The 25,457-nt window shown below is 36.4% G+C and overlaps 2 protein-coding genes across 9 annotated transcripts in view; one reads left to right on the top strand and one right to left on the bottom strand.

The window, feature by feature from the left end:
- TRAPPC13 (trafficking protein particle complex subunit 13) overlaps positions 1-22,940 on the top strand; it is a 27,464-nt gene extending 4,524 nt beyond the window's left edge. The window contains exons 2-13 of one of the 4 annotated variants that reach the window (XM_065655659.1): positions 3,877-3,945; positions 4,818-4,917; positions 5,501-5,585; positions 6,311-6,438; positions 6,524-6,596; positions 8,993-9,037; positions 11,753-11,770; positions 13,984-14,117; positions 15,269-15,467; positions 19,327-19,427; positions 20,328-20,475; positions 20,573-22,940. In XM_065655659.1, the coding sequence (XP_065511731.1) occupies positions 3,877-3,945; positions 4,818-4,917; positions 5,501-5,585; positions 6,311-6,438; positions 6,524-6,596; positions 8,993-9,037; positions 11,753-11,770; positions 13,984-14,117; positions 15,269-15,467; positions 19,327-19,427; positions 20,328-20,475; positions 20,573-20,677 (1,205 nt within the window). In that variant the 3' untranslated portion in view covers positions 20,678-22,940. Of the gene's footprint in view, positions 1-3,876; positions 3,946-4,817; positions 4,918-5,500; positions 5,586-6,310; positions 6,439-6,523; positions 6,597-8,992; positions 9,038-11,752; positions 11,771-13,983; positions 14,118-15,268; positions 15,468-19,326; positions 19,428-20,324; positions 20,476-20,572 lie in introns of all 4 variants that reach the window. The other 3 variants (XM_065655658.1, XM_065655661.1, XM_065655660.1) reach the window with 3 other exon arrangements.
- Positions 8,644-25,457, bottom strand: part of SGTB (small glutamine rich tetratricopeptide repeat co-chaperone beta) — a 38,251-nt gene continuing 21,437 nt past the window's right edge. For 2 of the 5 annotated variants that reach the window (XM_065655662.1, XM_065655664.1), the window contains exons 11-12: positions 9,462-9,576; positions 8,644-8,872 (exon numbers count right to left, since the gene is read on the bottom strand). In XM_065655662.1, coding sequence (XP_065511734.1) covers positions 8,780-8,872; positions 9,462-9,576 — 208 coding nt within the window. In that variant the 3' untranslated portion in view covers positions 8,644-8,779. Of the gene's footprint in view, positions 8,873-9,047; positions 9,163-9,461; positions 9,577-21,990 lie in introns of those variants that run through there. The other 3 variants (XM_065655666.1, XM_065655667.1, XM_065655665.1) reach the window with 2 other exon arrangements.

Here is a 25,457-nt window from a genome sequence, read left to right as displayed (position 1 = left end):
CAGGTCAGGAAGTTAAGAAATCAAACTTCTATCCATAAACCTCCATTGTCATGGGAGGTAAAGCTCTCTGAGAATTTGAATGTCTTTCATGGTGATAAAAGACTGACTTCAGCATGACTGTTTGTCACCTGAAAGAATGAAGTGTTTCAAGGTCATGCTGTCCCTGCTCAATTCAATGTTTGGAGGGTCAGTAGAGCAGTTAAACTGCGATCTATATGATTACACTTATGTTTTTCTCCTAGGGACACCTACTAACTATAGATAATCATAGAATCGTTTTGGTTGGAAGAGACCCTCAAGGTCATCGAGTCCAACCATAACCTAACTCTAGCACTAAACCATGTCCCTAAGAACCTCATCCACACATCTTTTAAACACCTCCAGGGATGGTGACTCCACCACTTCCCTGGGCAGCCTGTTCCAATGCCTGACAACGCTTTCCGTGAAGAACTTTTTCCTGGTACCTAATCTGAACCTTCCCTGACACAACTTGAGGCCATTTCCTCTTGTCCTATCACTTGTTACTTGGGAGAAGAGACCAACACCCTCCATGCTACACCCTCCTTTCAGGTAGTTGTAGACAGCGATCAGGTCTCCCCTCAGCCTCCTTTTCTCCAGGCTGAACAGCCCCAGCTCCCTCAGCTGCTCCTCATCAGACTTGTGCTCCAGACCCCTCGCCAGCTTTGTTGCCCTTCTCTGAACTCTCTCCAGCATCTCAATGTCTTTCCTGCAGTGAGGAGCCCAAAACTGAACACAATATTCAAGGTGGGGCCTCACCAGTACTGAGTACAGGGGACAATTGCTCCCCTAGTCCTGCTGGCCACGGAATTCTTGATGTAAGCCAGGATGCTGTTGACCTTTTTGGCCACCTGGGCACACGGCTGGCTCATGTTCAGCTGCTGTCAATCAACACCCCCAGATACCTCTGTGCCAGGCAGCTTTCCAGCCACTGTTCCCTGATCCTGTAGCGCTGCCTGGGGTTGTTGTAGCCCAAGTGCAGGACCTGGCACTTGACCCTGTTGAACCTCATAAAACTGTCCTCAGCCCAACTAACCATCCTGTCCAGATCATAGAATCACAGAAGTCATAGAATGTCCTGAGTTGGAAGGGACCCACAAGGATCATCGAGTCCAACTCCTGTCCCTGCACAGGACAATCCACAGTTCACACCATGTGTCTGAGGACATTGTCCAGTCTCTTCTTAAACACCGTCAGGCTTGGGGCTGTGACACCTCCCTGGGGAGCCTGTCCCAGTGTCCACCACCCTCTGGGTGAAGAACCTTTTCCTAATGTCCAACCTAAACCTCCCCTGGCACATTTTCTTGCCATTCCCTCTATAGAGCTTTCCTACCCTCCAGCAGATCTACACTCCCACCCAATTTTGCTGTAGGTGGAGGTCGAGATCTGTGGCATCTGGAAAAGAGGGAAAATAAGCAAATGGTAGTTGTAGACTATTTCATTATCATTAACAGTGATCAAATAAATGTGTACATAAGCGTAATGGAGATTCCTCTGTGTAAAAGCTAAAAATCCCCTTGGACTTTTACTTACATTTTTCTTCTGATGATACCCTTATGTTGGAATAATTATATTTTATTATGGGCATTACATATGTTTTTGTAGTTGAAGATGTTGCTCAATATGGGTCGGTGACATGTATTTCTAAACTTTGACTGAAGGTTAAGGGGTTCCTATGTTGAGGTGTTTGTGACATTTAATATTACCATGTAACAAAATGTAAAATGCTGTCTGGAGTAGCTGAGGGTCATTATTAGCATGTATAGCCAAATAATTTCACTGAAATTATTGTTCTGAGCTTAACACTAATAGTAACAAAGTTTATTTGTGCATCAGCATTTTTAAACATATAATGTAGTAGAATGCGGTGAGATTTTAGTTTTATCTAACATTGTATTTTGTGTCTAGGAATTTAGAAGAAAATGGATGAGAGGTTGTCCTGCAAAGATACAATATTTTATAATATTAATTTAGTAGTCCCATTAAATATGATAATCTACATATCTTTTTGTGTGTGTGTGCATTTTGACTTCATTCAGTGATTTTTTTTTTAATTCATTCATTGTCTTGAATGTGACTAAACTTTATTTGAAAGTGTTCCTTTAGAAACAGTCAACAAGTGCTAGTTTATGTGGGCTTACTGTAGAATTGAGTAAAATTAGGTAACCACCAATAATACAAAACTATATTTATTTCGTATACCGACAATAGAGCTAAACAAACATCTTACTAAATAGAAGGCAATGTGGATGTCCCTGTTCAGTGACAGCTGTCAACGTTCTGCTGCTTTGTCTTGGCCTGTATACAAATAATGTTACCTGTGTTGCCAGCTGTGAGCGCCCTAGCTGGTTAACTGTTGTCTAATGAAAACTGAACACCTCATTTGGTTTCTCTACAGAATTATTATGGTCCTGGGTAGCACCAATGTACAAGCTGAAATCCAGACTCTCATTTTTAATTGTTCCAGAAATGCTTAGTTCATATGCATGTACAATTCAGTATTTATCTTTTCATTTTCAATGTTGAATCTGGTTTCCCATTTAATCTGTTTTGTATATTTTGGGGCTTTTTATTTACCTGGAGGTTCTAAGCATTCAGAAGCCATGTTTTTCAACTTTACACCATAAGAAAGAGAATGTATCACCCTTTTAATGTGAAAACAGATTTGTTTTAGCTGATGTTAACTTGCATAGGTCTGCTGTATGGTAGTTTAAGTTCTTGTGAACCAATACAGTCCACTACACCCAAATGTATATAGAAATAATTGAATGTTTTACACAACTGGAAATAGTGAATGCTGACCAGACATTTAAGATTTACAAAAGTACAATAAAGATAAAAGCATAACACATATATCAGTGCAAGGATGTTGATTAACTGGTTGCAGTCTAGAGAAATAATTTTAGTTTTAGTTTTCAGAAATTATATTTTATATGGGTTTATGTTTGTTGAGTTTCAAAGAAAAGTAAATCAGTGATCTTCACATATTCAGGTCAATGCCTATGGTTACAAATGGTGAACATTGTTTCATGTGCATGCTTTCATGAGAAGCTATATGCAAGATTAGGGCCATTGTTTTGTATGAAGAGGGAGGAATTGTTTTAAGAAACAATATCTTAAATCTGTACTACAAATAAAAATAATGTAATTTTGAATATTCTGAGTTAAAATAGCCTTTGAAAATACCTCTTTCTTGAAGTAGAGATTTTTTAATAGCACGATCTCCATTATTTTTATTTTGTCAGTATTGATAAAACAGGTTTTTGTGTGTTCCTGAAGTTTTGTGATTTTTTTTTCTGGTTTCAGTTTAAACTCTGTGACTAAAAGAAAAAACAGTTGTATAAATAATTTAGGCTTTTAGACTGGTGACTCTATCTTGTGTGTGTTTTGAAGATAAGGGTAAATTTTCATAGCCTGGAGTTTGCCTGAAAGGGTCCGTACTAGTCGTCATGTCCCATTCTAGCGCAACCAGGATCACAGGACAGGCACTTAGCCTAGAGTAGTCCACCAGAAAAATGAAACTGGTACACTCCTTCTGAAGTTCACAAAGCACTTAACACTGTAACAGGTGTAAGACCTTCAGCACATAAGATTGAAAGCAGTAGATGTTAGTGCATCAGGGGAATAAAGCAGGAGGGGGCAATAGCATCACCAGTGCTCTTGGATCTCAGATTAGCATGGAATTTGTTATATTGAAAAAAGATTAGGTGATCCAAAAAGGTGTTACCCTTTTTCAGGCTAAGGTTTAGTGGTTGCGGGGGTTTTTGGTGGAAGAACAAGACAAAATTATACTTAAAAAAAAAGAAATTTAAAAATACTTGTTTCATTGATCTATGCTTTATTTTCTGATTTTTGCAGTGATGAGGCTAACCAAACCTACTTTATTCACTAATATTCCGGTGACTTGTGAAGAAAGAGATTTGCCAGGTATGTATTTTCTACTGACAGATTATTATGTATGTATTACCAGGTTTAAGAAATGTGAGCATCTGAGACTTAGATATCAGAGGAGTCTTATGACCTCCCATAGACAGTAATCTGAAACAGCAATCTATTTTATGTTTGTTGGTAGCTATAGCAAAATACCAAGGTGCGCTCTACAGTGCTTGACCTACAGCTTTGAAAGCTTGGTGATGATACTGCAGTCATATCAGCTCAAAGTCCAAGCAATTAACACACGATAGAAGGTGGTTGTGAGAGACATGTAATTGTAGAAAGTTTGGTGTTACTGTCTTCTTTAACTGGAGAAAATGCCCTGGTATCTAGAACCAATATGTGAATGTTCTCTGGAAAATCATTATGCAAGAACCACTGATTTTGAATTGTGTTATGCGTGGTGTACAGTCATAAATTGGAAGTCCCTGGGTTGTTCCCCAGTAAGAGTTGCAGTCTAGAAGTCCAGGATAAGAAAGAGGCAAAGGAAAGATAATGAAACGAGGATTTTGTGGAAATACAAAGCAAGCAAGAAGGGAGTTGTGTTGTTTAGTTCTGTTATGTAATGTGCTTTACTCGGGCGGAATTTCACTTAAAGTTTGATGTTAATTTGTGCGGTGCCTTTGGAATTGTGCCATCCAGTATGTATACTGAACGATTTATTGGACACAAAGTGCCTGAAAGTAAGTTACAATGTATAGGCAGGCCCATAGATATGTATTTCATCCCTTAACAAGTTGCTTGTAAAGTAAGGATGTCTAAAATAGATTATGTCTAAATAAGTGATTAAGTGTCATAACTTCAAATGTAGACAAAGCTTTAGACTTAGCAAATATTTAGATATTAGCAATTTGATATTTCTACAGGTAATCTGTTTAACCAGCTCATGAAAGATGATCCTTCTACTGTAAAGGGAGCAGAAACTTTGATGCTAGGAGAAATGCTGACTTTGCCTCAAAATTTTGGGTAAGAATGAATAAGTATAACTATAATATGTAAGGTTTAGGATTAATTTCCTGATACTGTGTTTATTAATCTTCTTTCATTTACTTTTCATTGTTATGCACTGAGATGTTCAATCATTTTAAAAATAATCCATCGCTTGATATATAATGTGACACCCTATAGAAATGTGTGCTGCCTGGTGATCTTTGTCTGTAGCCTGACTCTGAATGTAATAAGGATTGAAAGTTGAAAGGAATTTGCAGCTGTAGCTGAATTTTTAATGTAATGCATTACTATAAATCACATCTTGCACTAGTTTACTACAGTGATTTTTTGTGGGTACTGTAAGCCATTTCTTCTCAGATTTTTGTCTAGAAATAATTCTGATTTGTTTGTTCTCTTTCAAAGTTGTTTCTCTTAGAAGGATGACATTTGAAAGTATGGGTTTGAAATTGCCAGTGTAAGTTAGGATTGCATCTGGAAAACACGTGTGTGATGTGTGTGTATACATATATTCTAAATAGAACTTAAAGAAGTTTCAGTGAAATATTCTGTATTTTTAAAAATAACTTACTAAACATACACATATATTTTTTAAACACAGAAATATATTTCTGGGAGAGACCTTTTCCAGTTACATTAGTGTACACAATGACAGTAATCAAGTTGTCAAGGACATACTGGTGAAGGTATGTGAAGATAAATCTACTTGCTGGATTTATAAAAAAATAAAATATGTTGAGTATGTTTTCTGACAATATCTTTTATGTTTAATGCTAATATATAGACTTGAGGAAACACCTGTCAGTTTTTCCAGTCTAGAAAATATACCTGGAAACTGTAAACAATAAGTTGTAAAACTAGAAGTTATGATCAAAATTTTTGAAGATTAAAATGAAAAACTAGGATTGGGTTAAAAAAAATGGTGTGTTATAAAGCTTCTCTGGAGAACCAGTGTAGCAAAACTTCCATAGCTAAAAAATTTGAGTTATATTTACTTACTTGCACTTTTAATGAGGTCATCAAAGCAAGTCTCTGTAAAGCATTCATTGACTTGTATTTTGCTTATATTTCAAATGCATTCTTTTCTAGTGCATCTTTTTTTTGCATTTTCTGTTTAACAAATATGTTAAGAATAGAAATTCCAGAAGTCATTGTGGAACTCGATGTGAAAAGTAGATAGAGATTTTATGAGCTGCATGTTAAAGGCTTGGGCTGTTTATATATATATTTAGAACTTGTCTTTAGCTTTGACATGTATCACATCATCTTAACATATCTTAGTTATATGTATGAAACCATGCAGGGTACAAAATGTTCAGTGAAACCTAGTACTTTATAACATAAGTTATTTTTCTTTAGATTGCTTTAAGCAGCTGCAGTTCTAGCCAATGCTTTATTTTTCTGTCCCCAGGCTGACCTTCAGACAAGTTCTCAGCGCCTCAACCTTTCAGCTTCTAGCGCTGCAGTGGCAGAACTTAAACCTGACTGTTGCATTGATGATGTGATCCATCATGAAGTAAAGGAGATAGGAACACACATGTAAGGTTTTAAATTTTTCTGTGATTAAATGTAAGCACAACATTTTAAGTCATTCAAAATAATTTTTTAAAATTGTTTCTTTCAGCTTAGTTTGTGCAGTAAGTTACACTACACAGACAGGAGAGAAGATGTACTTCAGAAAGTTCTTCAAATTTCAGGTATCGCACAAAGTACTCTACTCTTAATAAATGGGTGAATCTGGAAAACCATTTTAAAATATTTTATACTCCAAAAGCACTTTTAAGTACTAAAAATCTGTTTGACTTTGAAAAGTGATAAAAAACATTGCTTCAAACTTTGCATCTAGATACTTCAGAAAAAATAATTTCAGTCTTTAGAAGGCTAAATTTCCATGTGCTACTGACAAAGAACATGCGAGTACTGTTAGTACTTGTGTGTTCTGAAATGGCAGCTGTTTCCAGACAATCCTAGGGAAAATCATTCCTTATCCATTTTCATATTATACTCTCCTCTGAACCCAGAAACTCTGCAATGTTTCTTCACGTTTATTGAAGCTGATTTTTCAACTTTGTGTGTTTTGCCTTGCTCCCCTTGTGAAACTGCTTCCCTTTCAATTTCTCCATTCCTTGTCCCCCAGGAGTTCAGTATTCTTCCCTTCTGCCCCCACCACGCTTTCTCAGGTCACTAACATAAGCATCTGCAGGCTTCCACTTCTCATCCTCTCTCCATTCCCTACCTCATTTAAGATGTGGATTTGTCTCCTTCAGATTTGATATGGAAGATGTATTTGTGCACATTTTTCAGGGGTCTGCAGGCATATTGTAATTTCTGTGGTTTTTAACTGAATCCAATACAGGCAACTTTAATGTAAAAATAGCTAAGGCCAGCTGTCTCTCAAATTTGAAGCTGTTTCTTCAAAAGAGGAAGCATAAGAGCTTCTCAAAAGTATAATACGCTTTAACACCATTCTGTAAAGACTCTCTGATTCATTATCAGAAAAGCACTTCACTGAGCAATTTTGCTTGTTAGTTATTAAATTTGACATGGAGACAACAGCTAAAAATCTGAGAACAAACTAAAAGAAATAGTACAGAAAACTGAACAATGTCTTTACAATGACAGTTGATGGCTGCTAGTGATTGAGATGCCACCTTCTATTTTACAACAAAAAAGAAAAATTTTCTCTTGGACATTTCCAGCTTTTTCAGTTATGTTTTCTAGGATCTTTTCAGTTGAATTCATGTTACAGTTGGTTTTAAACAGCGTCTTTTTCAACCTATATATGTAGTTTAATAATAAGTAGTGCCTTTTTTCCCCAAAGCTTTTCCTGATTAATTAGCACCATTATGCTTATATGGAGAAGGAATGGTTCTTTCTAGGGTTTGGTGGTTGTTTGGCTTTGGCAAGTGGCTTGTAAACCTTAAAATAATTATTTGATGTTTACTAGAATTCCACTTAAAATTTACTGGAATCATTTGAAAGACATTCTCTATCAGAAAGAGAGAGAAAACATCAGCATTTAGGGAGATTAATAAGAAGCTCACTGAAGCAAAATATTTGGTGGAAGAAAACACTCAACCAACACCTAAATTAATATTCTGACTTTTTTCCTGGTTAGAGAGTTATGATTATTTGAAAGATTTGAACATTATGCCTGCTACAATGCAAAAATCTCTGTGAAGACTAGTTTTAAATCTTGAATTCTTCAGCGTTAAAAAATTTGTTCACAACTTGGACCTTTAGTGGTCTCTCAGGATGCAGTACACTTACTTAAACAAAGGAAAAGTTTCTCTGTATAGAGAGAAATAGATGTCTCCAGCAAGATAATTTAAATATGTTTCCTTAAAAGTATAACAGAATATTATTTCAGTTACATCAGTGTATATCCATTTCATATCTGGAAGTGTTAACTGTAGTGGCTTTATGCATAAAATTCAAGCACTTAAGAACCAACACTTTATTACCACCTTCCATATCATCAAATTGTTTTATCTTGCTGATTGAAATTCATGCAATTAAAATTACTTTTTGGCTTTTTTGTTTCTTGTAACAGTTGCATTTTCAAAAAGGAAGTGAAGCCTAGTAATGGTTTATTGCTTAAGCTAATCACATGAATAGTTCTCTCTTTCATTTATTTTTAGAGAAGCCCTCAGCAACTTTTGTTTGCTGCAGAATACTGAGGGACTTGTAAATATTACATGATTCTTGCTCACTCTTGAAAGCAAGTGAAGACCACTTCAGGATACAAGATGGATGTAACGTTATTTTAAAGACGTAAATCTACTTAGTGCACTGGATTTGTCTGGTTTCATAAGAGGCCATTGTTTATATGGAGAAGTATTTGTTTTCAATCTGAGAAAGCTGCTTAGTAGCAAAGTAGTCAAGGGTGCAGATAAGAAGCAATGAGTATATACTCTGAATTGTGAGGTTTTAGCCGCATTGATTGTATCATATATTCCATCAGGCACCTGTCCTGTGTAAGATCAAAAAGAAGAATAAGACTTCAGTAAAGATCTTAGTGCTTATAAATGGTTTCTGTTGAAGTTGTCTGAAAAACCAATTGCCAATCTGTTTTTTTTTCCATTTCATTCAGGTTCTTAAACCACTAGATGTGAAGACTAAATTCTACAATGCTGAGGTAAGTGAGAACTGTGTGTATTTGGGTTTGGTTTTGTGTCCTGGGTTTATTACTTCACCATAGGTGGTTAGCTTAAACTCAAAGAGCTTCTTAAGTACACGTGTTTCTGAGAAAGATGATCAGTTCTAAAGAGAAAAAAACAGGAGATGGGTTTATATCATTTAGTTTAAAAATAGATATACTTTTGATGAAGAGTGAAAAGAGGTGGTAACTAAGGCAGATATCAGGACGTTAATGCAAATGACTGTCAATTTTGCATATTTTCTGCTTCCCCATGAACTCAAACGCTTTCAGTTATTGCTCGTATATGCTCGTATATATGCTGTGGATATATGTATTATATAGGTCTGTTGTAGTGTATAAACTTCAACAATATCTCATTACATAGGGAGTTAGGACATTTGTTTCCATCATTGTCACTTACCTGTTTTGTGACAGGGAGCAAGTAGCTGAATTTTGTGAGCATCGTATTCTGTATTGTTTGTATGAAATGCAGACTGATGCTTGCAGAGATGTGAAAGGTATATTTCTTTCCCTTCCTGACAGTATCAATAGAGAAAACAGAAGGGAGAAATAACAGATAAGAATTTCTGCTCCACAAATTAGGACTACAGATGCAAAGCTCTGTCTTTTTCAGAGTTACACAGGAAACTTTCCACAAAGATTTAATGTCTGCTGTGAATGAATAACATGTAAATTATGACACATTTAATATATAGCATGTAGGACAAATCAAGGCATAGGTCATAAGCAATTTAAATACCATAGTACAGAAGAAAAAAAAGTCCTAAAAATATCTTGGTACATGTATCTAGGCCACAAGCTTCAGTCCTTAAGTTGACCAGGTGTGAGATACATGAGTAGGGTTGGAATATAAGCACATACCACTGGTAGAGTGCTTTATAGAATTGGTGTTACCCATAAATGGGAATGTCTGGAAGTGTCTTGTGGTGTGATTTAAGAACAAAAATAATCCTAAGAAACTAGGTAATTCCTCTGGGACAAAATAAACCTCTGTTTTGTGCATAGATGATATTATTATTTCAGGTAGAAAATATGTGGTAGGGGAAAGAGGGACAGATATCTTCAATGTTGCTGTCTCTCTGTACTTCATATGTAAATTTTGTGCTGAAACACTTCGTAACAAATGGAAATAAAACCTCTTTAAGGTAAATTCTCAGCAAACTTTTGGCATAAGTAAAAAATATTCTTTTCTTACAAAATTGTTTTACTGGCTGGCCTTGATAAGGGACTTCATAACCTCCATTCCTAAGTTAGCCACTAGTTTCTCATCATAAAGATCTATGAGAAGCTTTGGTGTCTCAGCTGGTACTTGTGATTTTTTTGGTTTTGAGTTTTTTTCCCCCGTAAAGGTTTTTAACGCCTGCTCTGATGCCTTTTGTTGTTCCTGTTCAGGAGTTTATGCAACTGCCATTACCATAGTATCCATATGATTGACAGAAAAAAATAATAATATTTTGGATGGTACTAACGGAGCAATTTTCATTTGCCTAGCAAACTGATATAGTACCATTCATATTTAATTTCTGAAAGTATATAAAGTGCTACTATGTGGTGTGACCACAGAAGCTAAATAAAATTTAAAAATCTAGAAATTAGTCTTTGGTTAGATGTTGTATGTGATACTACATTGCTGTCAAAGCACCAAGGCCTTAATCCTGAGTATTAAGAAAGAATGTTATCCTTGGGAGCAAGGGAGAAAAAAAGTCAGTATGTGTCAGTTATTAGTTAACTAAAGGTCTTTAAAGGTTCACTAACCAGTTAAACTGTTACCATTAATAGTACAGATGTGATGCTATCTGTTAATGAAGTCTGTCACTAAAATTATTTTCTACTAGAAATTTTAATCCATAATTTAATTTTTTCTAAGGCAAGGAATGATGCTGAATCTTAATTTTCTTGCTTGTTGCTCGTATTGCAGTAGTAATCAAATCAAGTTGATCACCAACATTTGTGCATACAATGCATGCCCTGTCACCCTAACCTGCTGAAATCCTGAGGGTGAATTACCCACCTCGGCCTATAGAAAGACTCTCACTGACCCTGGTGTGACTTGGAAGAGGCTCTGTAAAAGGTTATGTTCCTGCAAACATGCATAGGGAGACAAATATACAGACATTTAAGAAAACAATGCTTGCAACTAAAGATGGGTTTTTTGAAAAATGGATATTCAAAAAAGAGTTCTTCCTAATTATGTTATGCTAAATTTTGTTACAAGCTGCAGTAGTGTAGCTTTGCTAGAACACATTACCACATTATTTTTGAGACCTTATATATGTGGATACTTCAAATTGTCTGCAAAATGACAAGGACTGTTTTTCCATTTTATATACAACCCATTACATGGATTTAAATTCAGGACAAACTTTAACCTTGCTCAAAACTAACTCTTTTTTGGGGGTTAGTTTGTTCTGCCATATCATATCTGTGACTTGTGTACCTTAGGCTCTACTTTGGATTGGTTCTTAAGCAAAGCTAGTAAACCATGTAAACATACTAGCTATAACTTACTAGAAATGTAGTTGTCATCTTTGTTTGCATCCATTTTTATTTATGTTTCTGTCTTACTAATGCTATCTTGTTTAGATGGTGCAAAAAAATGCAGAAATGCATTTTGTTTGAAAGTTAGCCTCCTTTTTCTTTAACATTTAACCCTAATTTCTCTAATGTGTTCTTTTTTTATTTTCCCATTAGAGTGACCTCAGTTCTGTGGTAATTTTTATTTATTTTTTTATAAATATATATGCTTTTTTAATTGCCTATTTGTCTCTGTGCTTGTTGTTGACATTCTTTTAAAAACATAATGGAAAAGCAATGTTTGTTCTGCATATCATGAACTGATGTTTTCTCATCTTCAAATGTGCAGCTAAGCACCTAAATGGTTAGCTCTTTCTTTAATACCCATTGTTAAAACTGAAAGGTTATTATTACAGACTCTTGCTTGTGGCGGTCTCCTATAAAATACCTCACTAAAATTTGACTAGATTCATAATTTGAAAACGGGAGTTAATCCCTGCTAAAATTTTCCTGCTATTGACCCATAGAAATGTAGGTTTTACTATAGCAGTGCTTGTGTGAGCTGTGACAGAACTTTTCATGTCTGGTTGGTGGAGGCAGTGGGTTTGAGGAGAAAGCAGCAGTTGGATGTTCTTCCTTCCTTTTGCTGGCTGAAACTGCACTGTCCAACTTTTAACTGCATGGAACAGTTGCTTAGTCAGTATGATACCTCTGCAGTCTGATTTCTCTGTAAGGTGTGCCCTGTATTAAAATAAACTGCATTCTTCTGAAGTACTTAAGGATATTAAAAACAAACAAACAAAACCACAACAAACACAAAGTGATATTAAACCAACTTAGGAATAACACAGAACTAACTTGCTTTTTCATTATGCTGCTTGTTTTTTTCTTTTCACTTTCAAATTAGCTTTTTCTAAATTTCTGCCTATGGTTGCTGCATTGAAAACAACTAAAATTTGGGTAAATGGACACTTTGAGCAATGGATTTATGGGATATAAACAGTATCAATTTAAGTGACAGTCAGGTGGTAGGAGTAGTACAGAGAGCTGTGTTTTAGTTGGGGTTATTTCCAGCTCCTTCTGCAAGTCTAAGGTCTGTCCATAAATTGTGGAGCTTGCACAGTTTTTGTTACTATGTATATACTGTAATCTGGTTTATGTTTAACATGTTTATTAAGGCACAACAAGTAGTTCCAGTACCCTTCTGTATTTCTCCTTCTAACACAATGCCTTTTGAGACTAAAAATATTTTTACTATTTTGTCCCCCTTTTATTTTGTAATTTACAAGCAGGACTCCATTTGTATAATGAAGTCAATTATTTACACTGATTAAAAAGAAACTGTAAGCTTTCTTCCATCTTCCCTGTAAAAATACTTATTTTTTAAAAAATTTGTCATAACAAAATATCTAAACTGCTTCATACTTAACTTATAGAATAGAGTATTTCAGTCAGAAGGGATCTGCAATGACCATCAAGTCCAGCTGCCTGAATCAGTAACTCTCTTGTAAATGCAGATTTGGTACACACACACCTTTTTTTTTTTTTTTTAATTGGTACTTCCTTGATTTGTTTTTCCCTTCTCCAGGAGCTTGTATCTCTAGTAGACTGAGCCTTCCATAATTATCCTCTCCTGAGATTTTTAGATCTGCAAAGTGACCTCACTGGTCTGCGATTCCACAGAAGCAATGAGGCAAAACCACCTCTAGATCCATGTTTTTTCACCTTCTGTAGTTTAACAGTCTGTAAAATTGGTCCCTATGTACCATCTTCAGGCATTAAACAGACACATCTTTCAGGATGTTTTGAAGGAAGCGCACCAGTTAAACTGTTGGATGCACATAGTATTGGTAACCATTGGCATGATGCAGATGAGTGAGAGAGGAGCCTGGTTTTTCTTTTTAGCCAGTACATAAATGTTTCAGAATAATCATAAAATCTCAGAGCATGTACCTGAACTATTTTACTTCAGTTAAAGAAAGCCACACACATTTTAATTTTTTTATACAGCTTGATGCACTAGTAATCTGGCATGGCATGTTGTTGTGCACTGCAATTCCTTACCGTTTATTATATTTTTACTTTTTTAATAACGTGGTTAAAACTTGAGTTGCTATTGATTTGACAAAAGCCTTGGGAACTGGTGATCTGATGCATTACAAATAAGCAATAGCCAGAATATAGCAAAATTATCCCACATCCATTGTTTGGCGAGATATCTGTTGACTAACACTTTTGCTCCTGTTGTTACTGGGATTAAGGTTTTTCTTGCATTAATTACTTTAGTTTGATTTGCAGGCATGAACTAAACACATGTGACTTTATTTTTTTTTTAACAATAGGACTGTCTACTCTTTTTAATAGCACTAATCACATTTTCATGAAATTGCACTTTTTTTCTTTTTCAGACAGATGAAGTGTTTCTGGAAGCTCAGATTCAGAATATCACTACCTCTCCAATGTTTATGGAGAAGGTTTCTTTAGAGCCATCTATGATGTATAACGTTGCAGAACTGAACACAGTTGACACAGCAGGGGAAAGGTATGTTCAGATTTTGGATGTTTGAAATTGTATTACAATTTCATGAGATATAATCATTACAGTTAGTGAGTTGTCTGTAACGGAAGGACTGTACTTCTTTGGTTGGTTAAAAAGATCAAATTCCTGTTATGTATTCGGCTGGAAAAGCTGTTGCAGTTTTCTTTTTATAGAAACTATTCTTAAAACTTTGTAATTCTACCTAGTAGAGAAATACCCAGCTTAAGCCTCAAATAATTGATAACAGGGATCACATGGTAACGTGAAAGCATACTATTTCTTCAGTATCTCATATATAAAATTCAGCCCACATCTGGTTCTGACTTGATCTGTGTATACATATTTAGCCTTACAGGACCCATCTGACTTGTCCTTGCTTCCTTCTAGTAGAATGGTAACTGCGTTCAGTTGTTCTAATCATGATCTAGCAAAGCAGCAGTCAGGGCGAATCAGTGGAACGCCATTATAGGATATTAGAAGAGAAAAATTTGCCATGTTGAAACGAATGTCATTTAGTGTCAATTAGTAAAATGCCAAATACCAGAAGACTTGTCTACTGTGTTCAGTAAACTGTTGTGGATACAAGAGCTTGTGATATCTGGGTAGGAGTTAACTTGGGCTGTTTGTGCTTTGCAGTTGCTTTAGTTTTTGGAGGAGGTGATGTTTGAGTGCTCCGCAGTGGAGGCTGAAGTGAAAATTCTGTCTTCTCCTTGCCTGTGGAATGGTTCAGCTGCAGTGTAGCGGAACATTGTTCTTACAAAGAGTTTGCAGCCGCTGTAATGGTTCTTGTCCTGAGTGGGAATCTTAGGCTTATGACACTGAGATTTACTGTGAGGGAACCAAATAGCAGAAGTAAAATTCCCTGCATTGTTTAAATGCTAAAATGCCAGATAATAATTTATAATGTAGGAAAGTGGATTTCCACCTCACTTCTCTCTGGCTCAGATGGTTCCTTTTTTTCGCTTGGGTCCTTGGTACTACATAAATTCTAGAATTGTCTTCTGTTGTGAAAACACAAAAATATTCTGTGTCTTGCCAGGAATAAAATACACACACACAGAGTAAGACTGGTGATGGCTGGGAAAAAAGGTCGGGTTCTTAAGTCTTCTTAAAAATAACTGTTGAAATTAAGACCCAATGCTTTTTTCTTTCAGTGAGTCTACTTTCGGCTCAAGAACTTATTTACAACCTATGGATACACGTCAATATTTATACTGCCTAAAACCAAAGCAAGAATTTGCAGAGAAAGCTGGAGTAATAAAAGGTGTAACAGTGATTGGTAAACTAGACATTGTATGGAAAACTAATCTGGGTGAACGAGGAAGGCTACAAACCAGCCAGCTCCAAAGAATGGTAAGTTTAACTTAAGCATCAGTTTGACTCAGCGTCCATTTTTAAGGCAACTCAATGAACAATTTAATAATGACTTGAAGGAAAAGTTCAAGCTGCTTACTTTGTGGTCTTCATTCTGAATTCACATGTTTCTAAATATATTTGAGAAAGTTATTTAATACATTTAGTCAGTGAAGTGTGGAAAAAACACTATTCCAAGAGACTGTATCTGAACAAAAGCATTCATGTTCCTTTTGGACATGTGAATGGCAACACTTTTTGTTTTCTTGAGGATTTGGTTTTTGGCACATAACATGCCTCTTTCTTTTTTCACAGCACTGGAAAACATAACTTAATGGATTGTGCACCTGAATTGCCAGAATCAAGTAACCTATGTAGTATTGGTTAGAATAAAATTGACTTCTTGGATGCCATTTGGCAACAAACTGAAAAAAGCATTGACAAAAGAACTCTTTTAAGTATGCCAGCTGTTGACACAGAAGTCTGCTCCCTAATTAATACAGACATTTAATCTTCTTTGAGTAACAATTTTTATGTATAGGATAACACTATTTACATTTCTTGTCCACAGTTTTGATTCAAACTATTCTATTCTTGTTGATTTATCAATTGTTTATTAATTTTGAGTAGTAATTACTAGCTTGCTAAATTAGCTGCACAGCCTGTCTACTCTGATGCCTAAACCTTGCTTGTATTTTTTTAATTGAGGATGGTGTAATGTGGGAGAGAATTAAAAAAGCTTTGACAACTGAATCTTAGTCTGAGTTTACAAAGCTTCCTAGTGGGTTTCTGCCTCAATCTCTTCGTCCCACCTCCATCTTCTTGTAAATCAAGCAATTTTGTAGGGAAATCACATTGACTTGGAACTAGGCAAGCGAACTTGGATCCTAGAAATTCACAGCTAAGTCACTAAAACTTCTCTTTTTTTTTTTTTTTTTTAGTTGAGATGTTAAGTATCTGTATAGCCCCATCAAATTAGAAACTCCCTTTTTTCTAAACTTAGTTACTCCTGTTACTTTGAAACTTGTTGCTTGTTTTTTAATTAATAAGCTGTCTCATTTTCAGCTGACCTTTTCTATCATTTCTCTTTAAAGACATTTTTTTTTTTCCTTCCCTGAATCAGTATTCTCTCACTGTGCATCCGTTCTTATTGAAACTTTGAGAAACACTGGGGTGATTAACACACCTCCACACACCAGGACTAGTTTTAGTCATCCATCGTTGTTTTGTGCTAGTGATTAACAGAGAAATATGAGCTATTTTGTGTACTGTCTTCAGAAAAGCAGCAAACAATTTTTGGCTTTTTTTTTCTCCTTGAGTTGCAGTGCAACTCCCTCTTGTCTTCTTATCTTTTAAGTGCTATCAGATTATTTCATCTCTAGGCTCCTTTCACCTTCTGTAATTTTCCTCCCAACTCATTTGCTAGCCCTATTACCACAGGACCAGAATTTTACCTGTACTGTGCCCCTCTGTCATTGTTTTGGTTCAGATCAGGAACGCACTTCTGAAACAAGTATCATGGATCACCCCCATATATTGTAATGCAGGGGTTTTTGTGGAGTGGTCTTGGAATTCACAGCTACATTGGTTTTGGGTGACATTAAACCAGACAGATGCATGTCCACAGTATGCCAAGGGTGGTCCACCTGCTCACAAGCATTCAATGCAGGACTAGATTAGAACCAGTCTGAAGTTAACACTATTATTGAGTAGCACAAGCAAGGAATTGTCTATTTGATTCTATACTCTGAGCAAGCATTTCATTTTGGATGAAAACTACATTCCTTCTTGTGGTATTCTGTAAGACCTTTACCTCTAGCCATCAGTTCTTCCAGATATCTCATTGTTAAGGCCAGTAAGCATGTGCTGTTTTAGGCCTTCTCATCTACTCTGATCCTGTCTTGACTTGGTCAATTTCTGTTTAGTTTATTTTGTAAAACACTGCTTTTATTGTTGTTGTTTTTTGTTTTGGGGGGTGTGGAAGGGAGGAGGTGTTTTGGTTTGGTTTGGTTCTTAACATGAGTTTTCTTAAGAGTCTAAACTTATGGCAAACTACCTGTTGTTTAGGGAACTGGGTATAATTTTTCCAGTAGATTCCTTCCTGTCACCTAATACAGCTGAAAATGTGTGCCTTCTTCCACTACTGGATAATTACTTTCGTTAAAGGTTTCAAACTTCAGTTGCTTGACTGGTCTGAAATCTCCATCAGTTTGACATCCCTTTGCTCACTCTAATCACAGAATGGTTGGGGCTGGAAGGGACCTCTGGAGATCATCTAGTCCAACCCACCTGCTAAAGCAGGTACAACTAGAGTAGATTGCACAGGAATGTGTACAGGCGAGTCTCGAATGGTTCCAGAGAATGAGGCTCCACAGCCTCTCTGTTCCAGTGCTCTGGCACCCTCCAAGTAAAGAAGTTTTTCCTTACATTCAGATGGGACCTCCTGTGCTTCAGTCTGTGCCCGTTGCCCCTCATCCTATCATTGGGCACTGCTTAAAAGAGTCTGGTCCCATCCCCTTGACATCCACCCTTCAGATATTTATAAACATTGATGAGATCCCCTCTCAGCCTTCTCATCACCGGGCTGAACAGGCCCAGCTCTCTCTGTTTCATAAGATGCTCCAAGCCCCCTCATCATCTTTGTAGCCTGCCGCTGGACTCTCTCCAGTAATTCCTTGTCCTTCTTAAACTGGGGAACCCAGAACTGGACACAGAACTCCAGATGTGGCCTCACCAGGGCAGAGTAGAGGGGGAGGACAACCTCCATCGAACTGCTGGTCACACTCTTCTTGATGCACCCCAGGATACCGTTGGCCTTCTTGGCCACAGGGGCACATTTTTGGCTCATGGTCAACCTGTTGTTGACCAGAACTCCCAAGTCCTCTGCAGCGCTGCTTTCCAGCAGGTCCACCCCTAACCTGTACTGGTGCCTGGGGTTATTCCTCCTAATGTCCAGTTTAATATGCTTTCTAAAATGTCATCTGTCTTCAGTCTGTGATGAACTGTATATGACTAAAACCTGTTCCCAGCCTGTCAGTCACTGGCTTTCTGGACCTCTTCAGGAATATCTTTTAATGAAGTTGTAAATGTAACTTTTACTGTAGTATCCTTCTATCAGTAGAATTGGAACATGTGTCACAACGAAGCCTTGCCAGGCAGGACAAATTTTTTCTCATTTTTTCCTTACAATCTACCATCTGTGGGGATTGAAAATCTAAACGCTTTTATCTGCAGGTTACCATCTTGAACTAGCCCTTGTTGGTAGTAACTAGGGTATTCATCATAGGTCTGTTAGTAGACCATCTGAAACGTGTTCGGCTCCTGACAGAAATGGATAGTTGACAAGTGTTCATATCATGTGCCTTTCTAACTGGTGGAAGTTAATTATTTTGGCAGATGCTTAGAGGACTGAAATGGCAAGGGGAATGAACAATCTCGTATTTCTTAGAATGTGGAATAATAGTTGGTTTATGCAGGAAAACTATACTTACATTATCTACAGTATATCTGTGATCTGACACAGGTGTCTTAGAAGAAAGCTGATATTCTCAGGAATCGTATATGGGTATTGAAAATTTAGAGATGTGAGCTATCTGAAAAACTTAGTAATAAAGTGTGTATAATTTCCTATAAATAAACTGCACAGATCATCCTTGTCTAATGAATTGTTAAACCTATCAAGAAGGTGGTCATCACTAGTGGATGGAGCACCGCTGTCATTTGGGTACAAATCAAAAGCACAAAGAGTCAATCTTTTTCAAATTCCCGTTATTCTAATCTTGTTTCAGTAAGCAAAAACTTGAATAGTAAAAACTTCACTATCCAGCATGTGAGAATATGCATTCTTATACCTTCTCAGGCTCCTGGTTATGGGGATGTAAGGCTTTCTTTGGAGACAATACCAGACACCGTAAATTTGGAAGAACCTTTTGACATTACATGTAAAATAACAAATTGCAGGTAATGACGTCATGTGATTCTTGTGCTTTTTCCTGAGTGGGTAAGTTGTGGCTGTCTTTGTTTATTTTTCAATGCTCTCAGCTGAAACAACTCAAACTTGGTCTTTACTGTGAGTTGCAGCAACATGAAACTACTGGTCTATTACTTGAAACACATCTTTTGGACTACAATTATTTTTAAAAACTCAAAACAAAAAACTTCCATCATGACCTGTTAATACTATTTGAACTAGGTGATTGCCAAAAATCTGTAGTGGAATTCCATGGAACTGACTGCAGTATCATTTAAGATTATAATCCATACTTAAATCACAAATCATCTTAGTTCTTTTTAGTTCATCTAATAACAAAATGAGTGCATATATAGAATTTTTTAGAACTACAAGTCATTGTAGCAGAATAAACGACGCTATTTCTGTCCAGTGTGATTCTACTGCTGGTTCTGCACTACTGCTGGGATGCCAGCTGAACATTGTTACCATAGTGTTTTGTACGTCTTTTTCCATGTTTTGACTTCATTTGTGTCTACAGTAGGATCTACAGTAACTTTTTATAAAAGGGTTGCAAGAGTGACATTTAAATAAAGTAATTTTAAACAGAAGTTGAAGCTAGGGACTAAAGCATGTATCTAGTCTGCAGATACTTCTCATTGAAATCTTGTACTCTATCCAAAGTGTGAGCAGCTTTATGAACACTCGTGTCAGACAAAGCCATATGCAACTGAACTACTGTGCATCACAGTAAATCTTGCTTGTTGCCTTATGTGTAAGTGCCTGAATAATAATTGAATTATAACCTGAATAACTTGAATGACTTAATCAAGCTTTTACATGTCTGCAGTCCTTGAATGCTTAGAAAAAGCCCACAGGTTTATTATTCTTTTTTCAATTTCCTCTAGCAGTGAAAGGACTATGGATCTGGTTTTAGAAATGTGCAATACCAATTCCATCCACTGGTGTGGAGTTTCAGGAAGGCAACTTGGAAAGCTGCACCCAAGTTCATCCCTCCATCTTGCACTTACATTGTTGTCTTCAGTGCAGGGATTGCAAGTAAGTCTTTATAGCATAGTTTTGTTATAAAGTAGCTGTATTATAAGCTTAGTAATTCTTTCTAATAACAACTCTTACAAATATTTTCCCTTTCTAGAGTGTCTCCGGCTTAAGACTTACAGACACGTTTTTGAAGAGAACATATGAGTATGACGATATTGCACAAGTCTGTGTAGTTTCTTCAGAAGTCAAACAAAGCTGAAGAAAAAATTCTGTTTCTGCTGGGCTTTTTTTTTTAATTGGACCAACCTTGATGTTTTTGCAGTCAAGTCATATTAAAATGTGTACAAACAAACCCAAATCCCTATATACCTATAAATGTAACTATGCTAATTTAATTTCTCAGATCATTTTTTGAATGTTCGTAATCTTATAAAAACATGCATATGCATTTTGTCTACTGAAAATAAAGCCTTTGAAAAAAGTGTAACTCCAGCAAATTGTGTGGCATAAACTTGGGGCAGGTGGGTGAGACTGATACAAAATAGTAGCATTTTGTACTTATTTTTGTTATTTTAATTCTTTTTAAAATATTTAAACAGTTTTAAAATTGTTCTGGCGAGACTGCTTCAGTTTGAAGGAACTGGCCTTTTACAGACAAGTTCCTAGAACCCAAACCCCTAAAGGAAATACTTGAGGGTATCTGGTATGGCAGCGTATGTGCATGATACATGCATGGCCATAGAAGTAGAGCCTGATAAAGGCATGAGATGAGAGAGTGCAGCTGGCACTGCTGGTGCCTGCAGCTAGAAAAGTGGAGTATCAGCCAACGAATGTGCTGGTTGTGGCTTAGTCTTCGGAAAGGAGTAATACAGCAAATCTGTTGCCATGAGCTGCAGAGTTGTGCATGCCTGCAATACAGGGCATGCTGTGAACAGGCACGTTCCTTCCCAGTAAGTAGGGAGCTGAAAACTAAAATGGCAGAACTCAGACTTTAATTGTTAAACTGAGGTGGTGAAAATTATTCTTCCCATGCCAGATGCATTTCAGTAGATTTTTAGGAAAATGAGGAGAAAAGCCCTGCATGGCCACCCTAGATTGAGTTCTCCAAAGCATATGCAGGAAAGAATTCAGCACTTGTTTAAGCACTGAAATGGATTTTTTCCTAGCTTTCTTTTGGCAAAAGATGGAAATATTTTTTGCTGAAATATGTAAGGTCACACAAGGGTTTAACACTAGCTAAACTCTACTCAGTGGCTTGTCATATTTCTCAGCTACCATATTGGTGACCTTAGTTTTGACAGTATTTTACTTAAGGCTTTCCTGTGTATAAAATCTTTAAGTATAAAATTCAATCTTAAAATATTGGATAAATTCAGGACCAGCTTACTAAATCGAGAGAATGAGTCCATACAGGGCAAAACAAAACAAACAACAACACCACCCCCAAACACAACTATATCTTGCACATCTAATAAAATACAGAGCAACCAACATAAACAGGTATTTTAAAGAATGCTATTTGCCTGTTACTCTAGATAACATCAACAAATTAAAACAGTAAAAACAACTATCCACACAAAAAAATGGAAATAACTTTATTTATAATCTATTTTCAAGTTAAACTGACACAAGTTGAAGGAGATGTAATCATATGTTAGTAAGAGGTAGGAGATACAGAAATAGTAGACAAGTTGCATTTTGCCAGTATGACTTTCTGTAGCCTTGCAACAGTGTATGAATCCAAAGCTGCACACTTAGTTCTTTCACGGTATGCATGAATGATTGTACTTGTTACAAAACGAAAAGTTCAACTGAAACAATTTCTAAGCCAAATATTTCATTAGGTGTTTTTATGATCAGGCATAGGTAGAAGAATATATTTCCATGCAAGTAGGTTACAAGAGTTTACAATTTGAGTGCAAAACATTTTCTTCTCGAACAATTATCACACTTATATGCTGATGGAACAGTGATAATACAAAACTAACAAGGTGTTAAATGCCTGTTTGCTCAGTTAATGATAAACAGCAATTGACCTTAAATTAAAACAGTATTTAGGGGGTTTGTGGTTTACCATTTGATCTAGCAGGATGAAAAATTATAGTGCAAAACAAAGTGCAGTTACTACACAGGAAAAGATTCCTTCCTCACCCTGTGATTAAGATATATTGCATGACTGTGAAACAATTTAGCCTATTCAAGGCAAAATAGACTTTAGCATAAATGATCCCTCTGTTCCTGATTTCAATGGAAAAGCATGTAATGACAGCTCCTGTTATTGGTTTCACTGTTTTTTATTTAGGCTATAAAGCCCTTTCTGTCAATATACACGAAACAAAGAATGTTTACAAGTTAAGTATTGTGCCAGTTGCAGCACATTCCTAATGGATTAGCTAACGCCATCAATGTTTTAATAAATACTCTGGTTACATATTATCTGTACCGGAATAAAACCTAAACATGACAATATTGTAGCATGTGAAATGAAAGTTATCAGTCTATAAAGTTGATTTCAGTAGCAGTTTTCAGATAACTAACCAATGCTTTCCATCCATTTAACCTTGGGGATAGTTCTCCCATAAATCCAGTAAGCTATAGGGCTTGTACTTGACAGTACAGCTTCTACAGCCAGTCTTTGAATATTACCATATTTTGTAGTTCTTAAGGAACTCTCAAGAGGGTCTTCACACTCTTTTCATCTTAAAGTAGAAGAGCAACTGACCGCTTGAAGATTGCTGTCACAAAGTAAGGATAAATCGAGTGTGAGAGATTGCAGTGCCGTCCAGTCTACTCTGGATTTATTGGTTCCCCTTATCAAAGTTAGTAAAGCTCATTTTGAGCAGTTGAAAATATGAAAAAGAACTAAGAGGAACCGTGAAGTTTAACAGGAGATATGCTAGGAGCAATGCTCTCCTGACACAACACACTACTCCAAGCAATGTTAGTACAGTAATTGTATCCCACCTACAGCCTCCATCGATTTTTCTTGTAAATCATATCCTGTCCTAATAAATGCAACTGAACTTAAGTAGCAGTTCTCCTAAATGGATTAGATTCAGGATCTGAACTACCTCTGAAAAAAAAATAAGAGCCTGTTAAGATTTTCTTCTTTGTCCTCAGATGTTGTCAGAAGCTGTTGCTTGGAAATGTATTTAATGTAAAGCTTAAGTATCTCTACAGCCTCAAAAAGGCAGCTACATCAACTTACATAGAGAATTTTTGAAAGTATTTTAACGCTGTGTATAGGCAAGCTCTGTTGAATAAATTATGAAATGTCTTAAAGTTGTTTAAGTTGCTCTGTTAAGCTTTATGTCTTTATTCAACAGATGGTAATACAGATTTTCTCTTTCTGTGTTTTCTTCAGTTTTCATTTTTCCTTGATCCAGCTGTATTCCTCCAACCTTGCCCCCGCTTTTTGGTAGGGGAAGACTAATAAAATAGATGCACAACTAGCATTTGTTAGAGTCAAGTACATGAGTTATCCCCAAATTTTTGCAATTGTTTCTACCTGAGGTGCTCTTTTTTGACCACAAGATGAATCAGCTATCATGTCGGAGGTCCAGGAGTTCCTATGTGTTTCTCCATTTGGTAGTCTATTGTTACTTCTCCACATACCTTCTCCAGTCTAACTGGCCGGGAGAGGTCACCTTGTCTTAGGAACCAAAGCAAGCTCCTCAAATTAGTTTTGATAAACCAAGAAAAAAGTGCAAGTGTTGAGAACCTCCTTGGAGTAAAAACAAATGTGCCTTGTACCAGAAAGCAGTGTGAACACTACGCAGAATAAAAAAAGGTAACATAATAAAAATACAGAAAAGTAGTGGTCTCTTTGAAAGAGTAAGATCAACTCAGCAAGAAAAGCCAGGATAGGAAAAGAAATACCAGAGTGGAAAAATCTTTAACTTGGCCATATAACCATCACTTAAAATAGGTATGTGTAATGAAACAAAAAAGATTTCCTTATTTAAGCCAGTGATTTAGCACACAAGAATAGAAAGAGAATTGTTCTAAGGCAGTTACTTTTCTGATAAATTTTCAGCACTAGTTATTTGTACAGTCACAGGATCAGTTTCAACTTATTACAGTTAAGAATTTTAAGCTTATGTTAAACACTGCATACATACAGAATGTAATACAGTTTGCCATGCCTAGGGAAATAGTGCCATAATGCTGACCTCCAGGGCTACCATCATGATTTGAGGGTATACATGGCAGTAGAAAAGCCTAAAACTTCTTAATACTCTTTCCCAAGCCAAGTTCCATTTTGGTTTATGTGTATTGTCCTACTTGGGATTAGTGTCTTCTCTTTCTCTACAATTTGTGGTACTCCTTCAAATGCGATCATCTCCCTCCCTCCTGCCCAATGAAGTTGAGTATTATTTCATGTTACTAACAACAGCCCCTCCCGCAGGCTTAAAGGAAACAGATTTTATAATCATTAGTTTTAAGTACACTCTATACTCCACCACTGATTTATGCTCATTATAAAAGGGCACATCAGATGGGCCTGTTGTTTCAATATTTGACAAGGAGTACAGCCATAATGATTTTCAGCATAAGAATACTGTGCCTTTTACACTAGGATGTTAGAATCAAGCTGTTATGCAAGATCAGCCCACTGCAAAACTCCCCACTCAATAGCCCTGGAGATCAATCTAATGCACATACTGAAAATTACTTGTACTTAAAGAGATTTTAATAAACCACCTATTTAGTGTATTAATTTTGAGAGGAGTTAACTATACATAAATGATATGTTCTGAGTTATGTGCAATAGATCTGTTTAACAGATTTATTCTTGTTTGCAAACACGCACAAAGAATTTTCTGTCTTCTATTCAAGCAGAAGAGTTACAATGGTGCTTTTGCTACTAACTATGGTTATGCATTTTGGGGTTATATACCATTCCAATTCACATGCCTTCTGTAAGTCAGGAATGCTCTTCAGTGCTGCCACTAAAAGATCTGCTCCGGACATGATTTCTCAGTTGCTCTATGAGCTCAGGATTCTGTTGCTGTATCTGTTGCGCAAACTGCTGCCCC

This window comes from Caloenas nicobarica, chromosome Z (genome assembly GCF_036013445.1).
Source record: "Caloenas nicobarica isolate bCalNic1 chromosome Z, bCalNic1.hap1, whole genome shotgun sequence".
Taxonomy (NCBI): Eukaryota; Metazoa; Chordata; class Aves; order Columbiformes; family Columbidae; genus Caloenas; species Caloenas nicobarica.
Note: the sequence above shows the minus strand (reverse complement) of the source record. Positions and strands in the feature narration are given on the sequence as shown.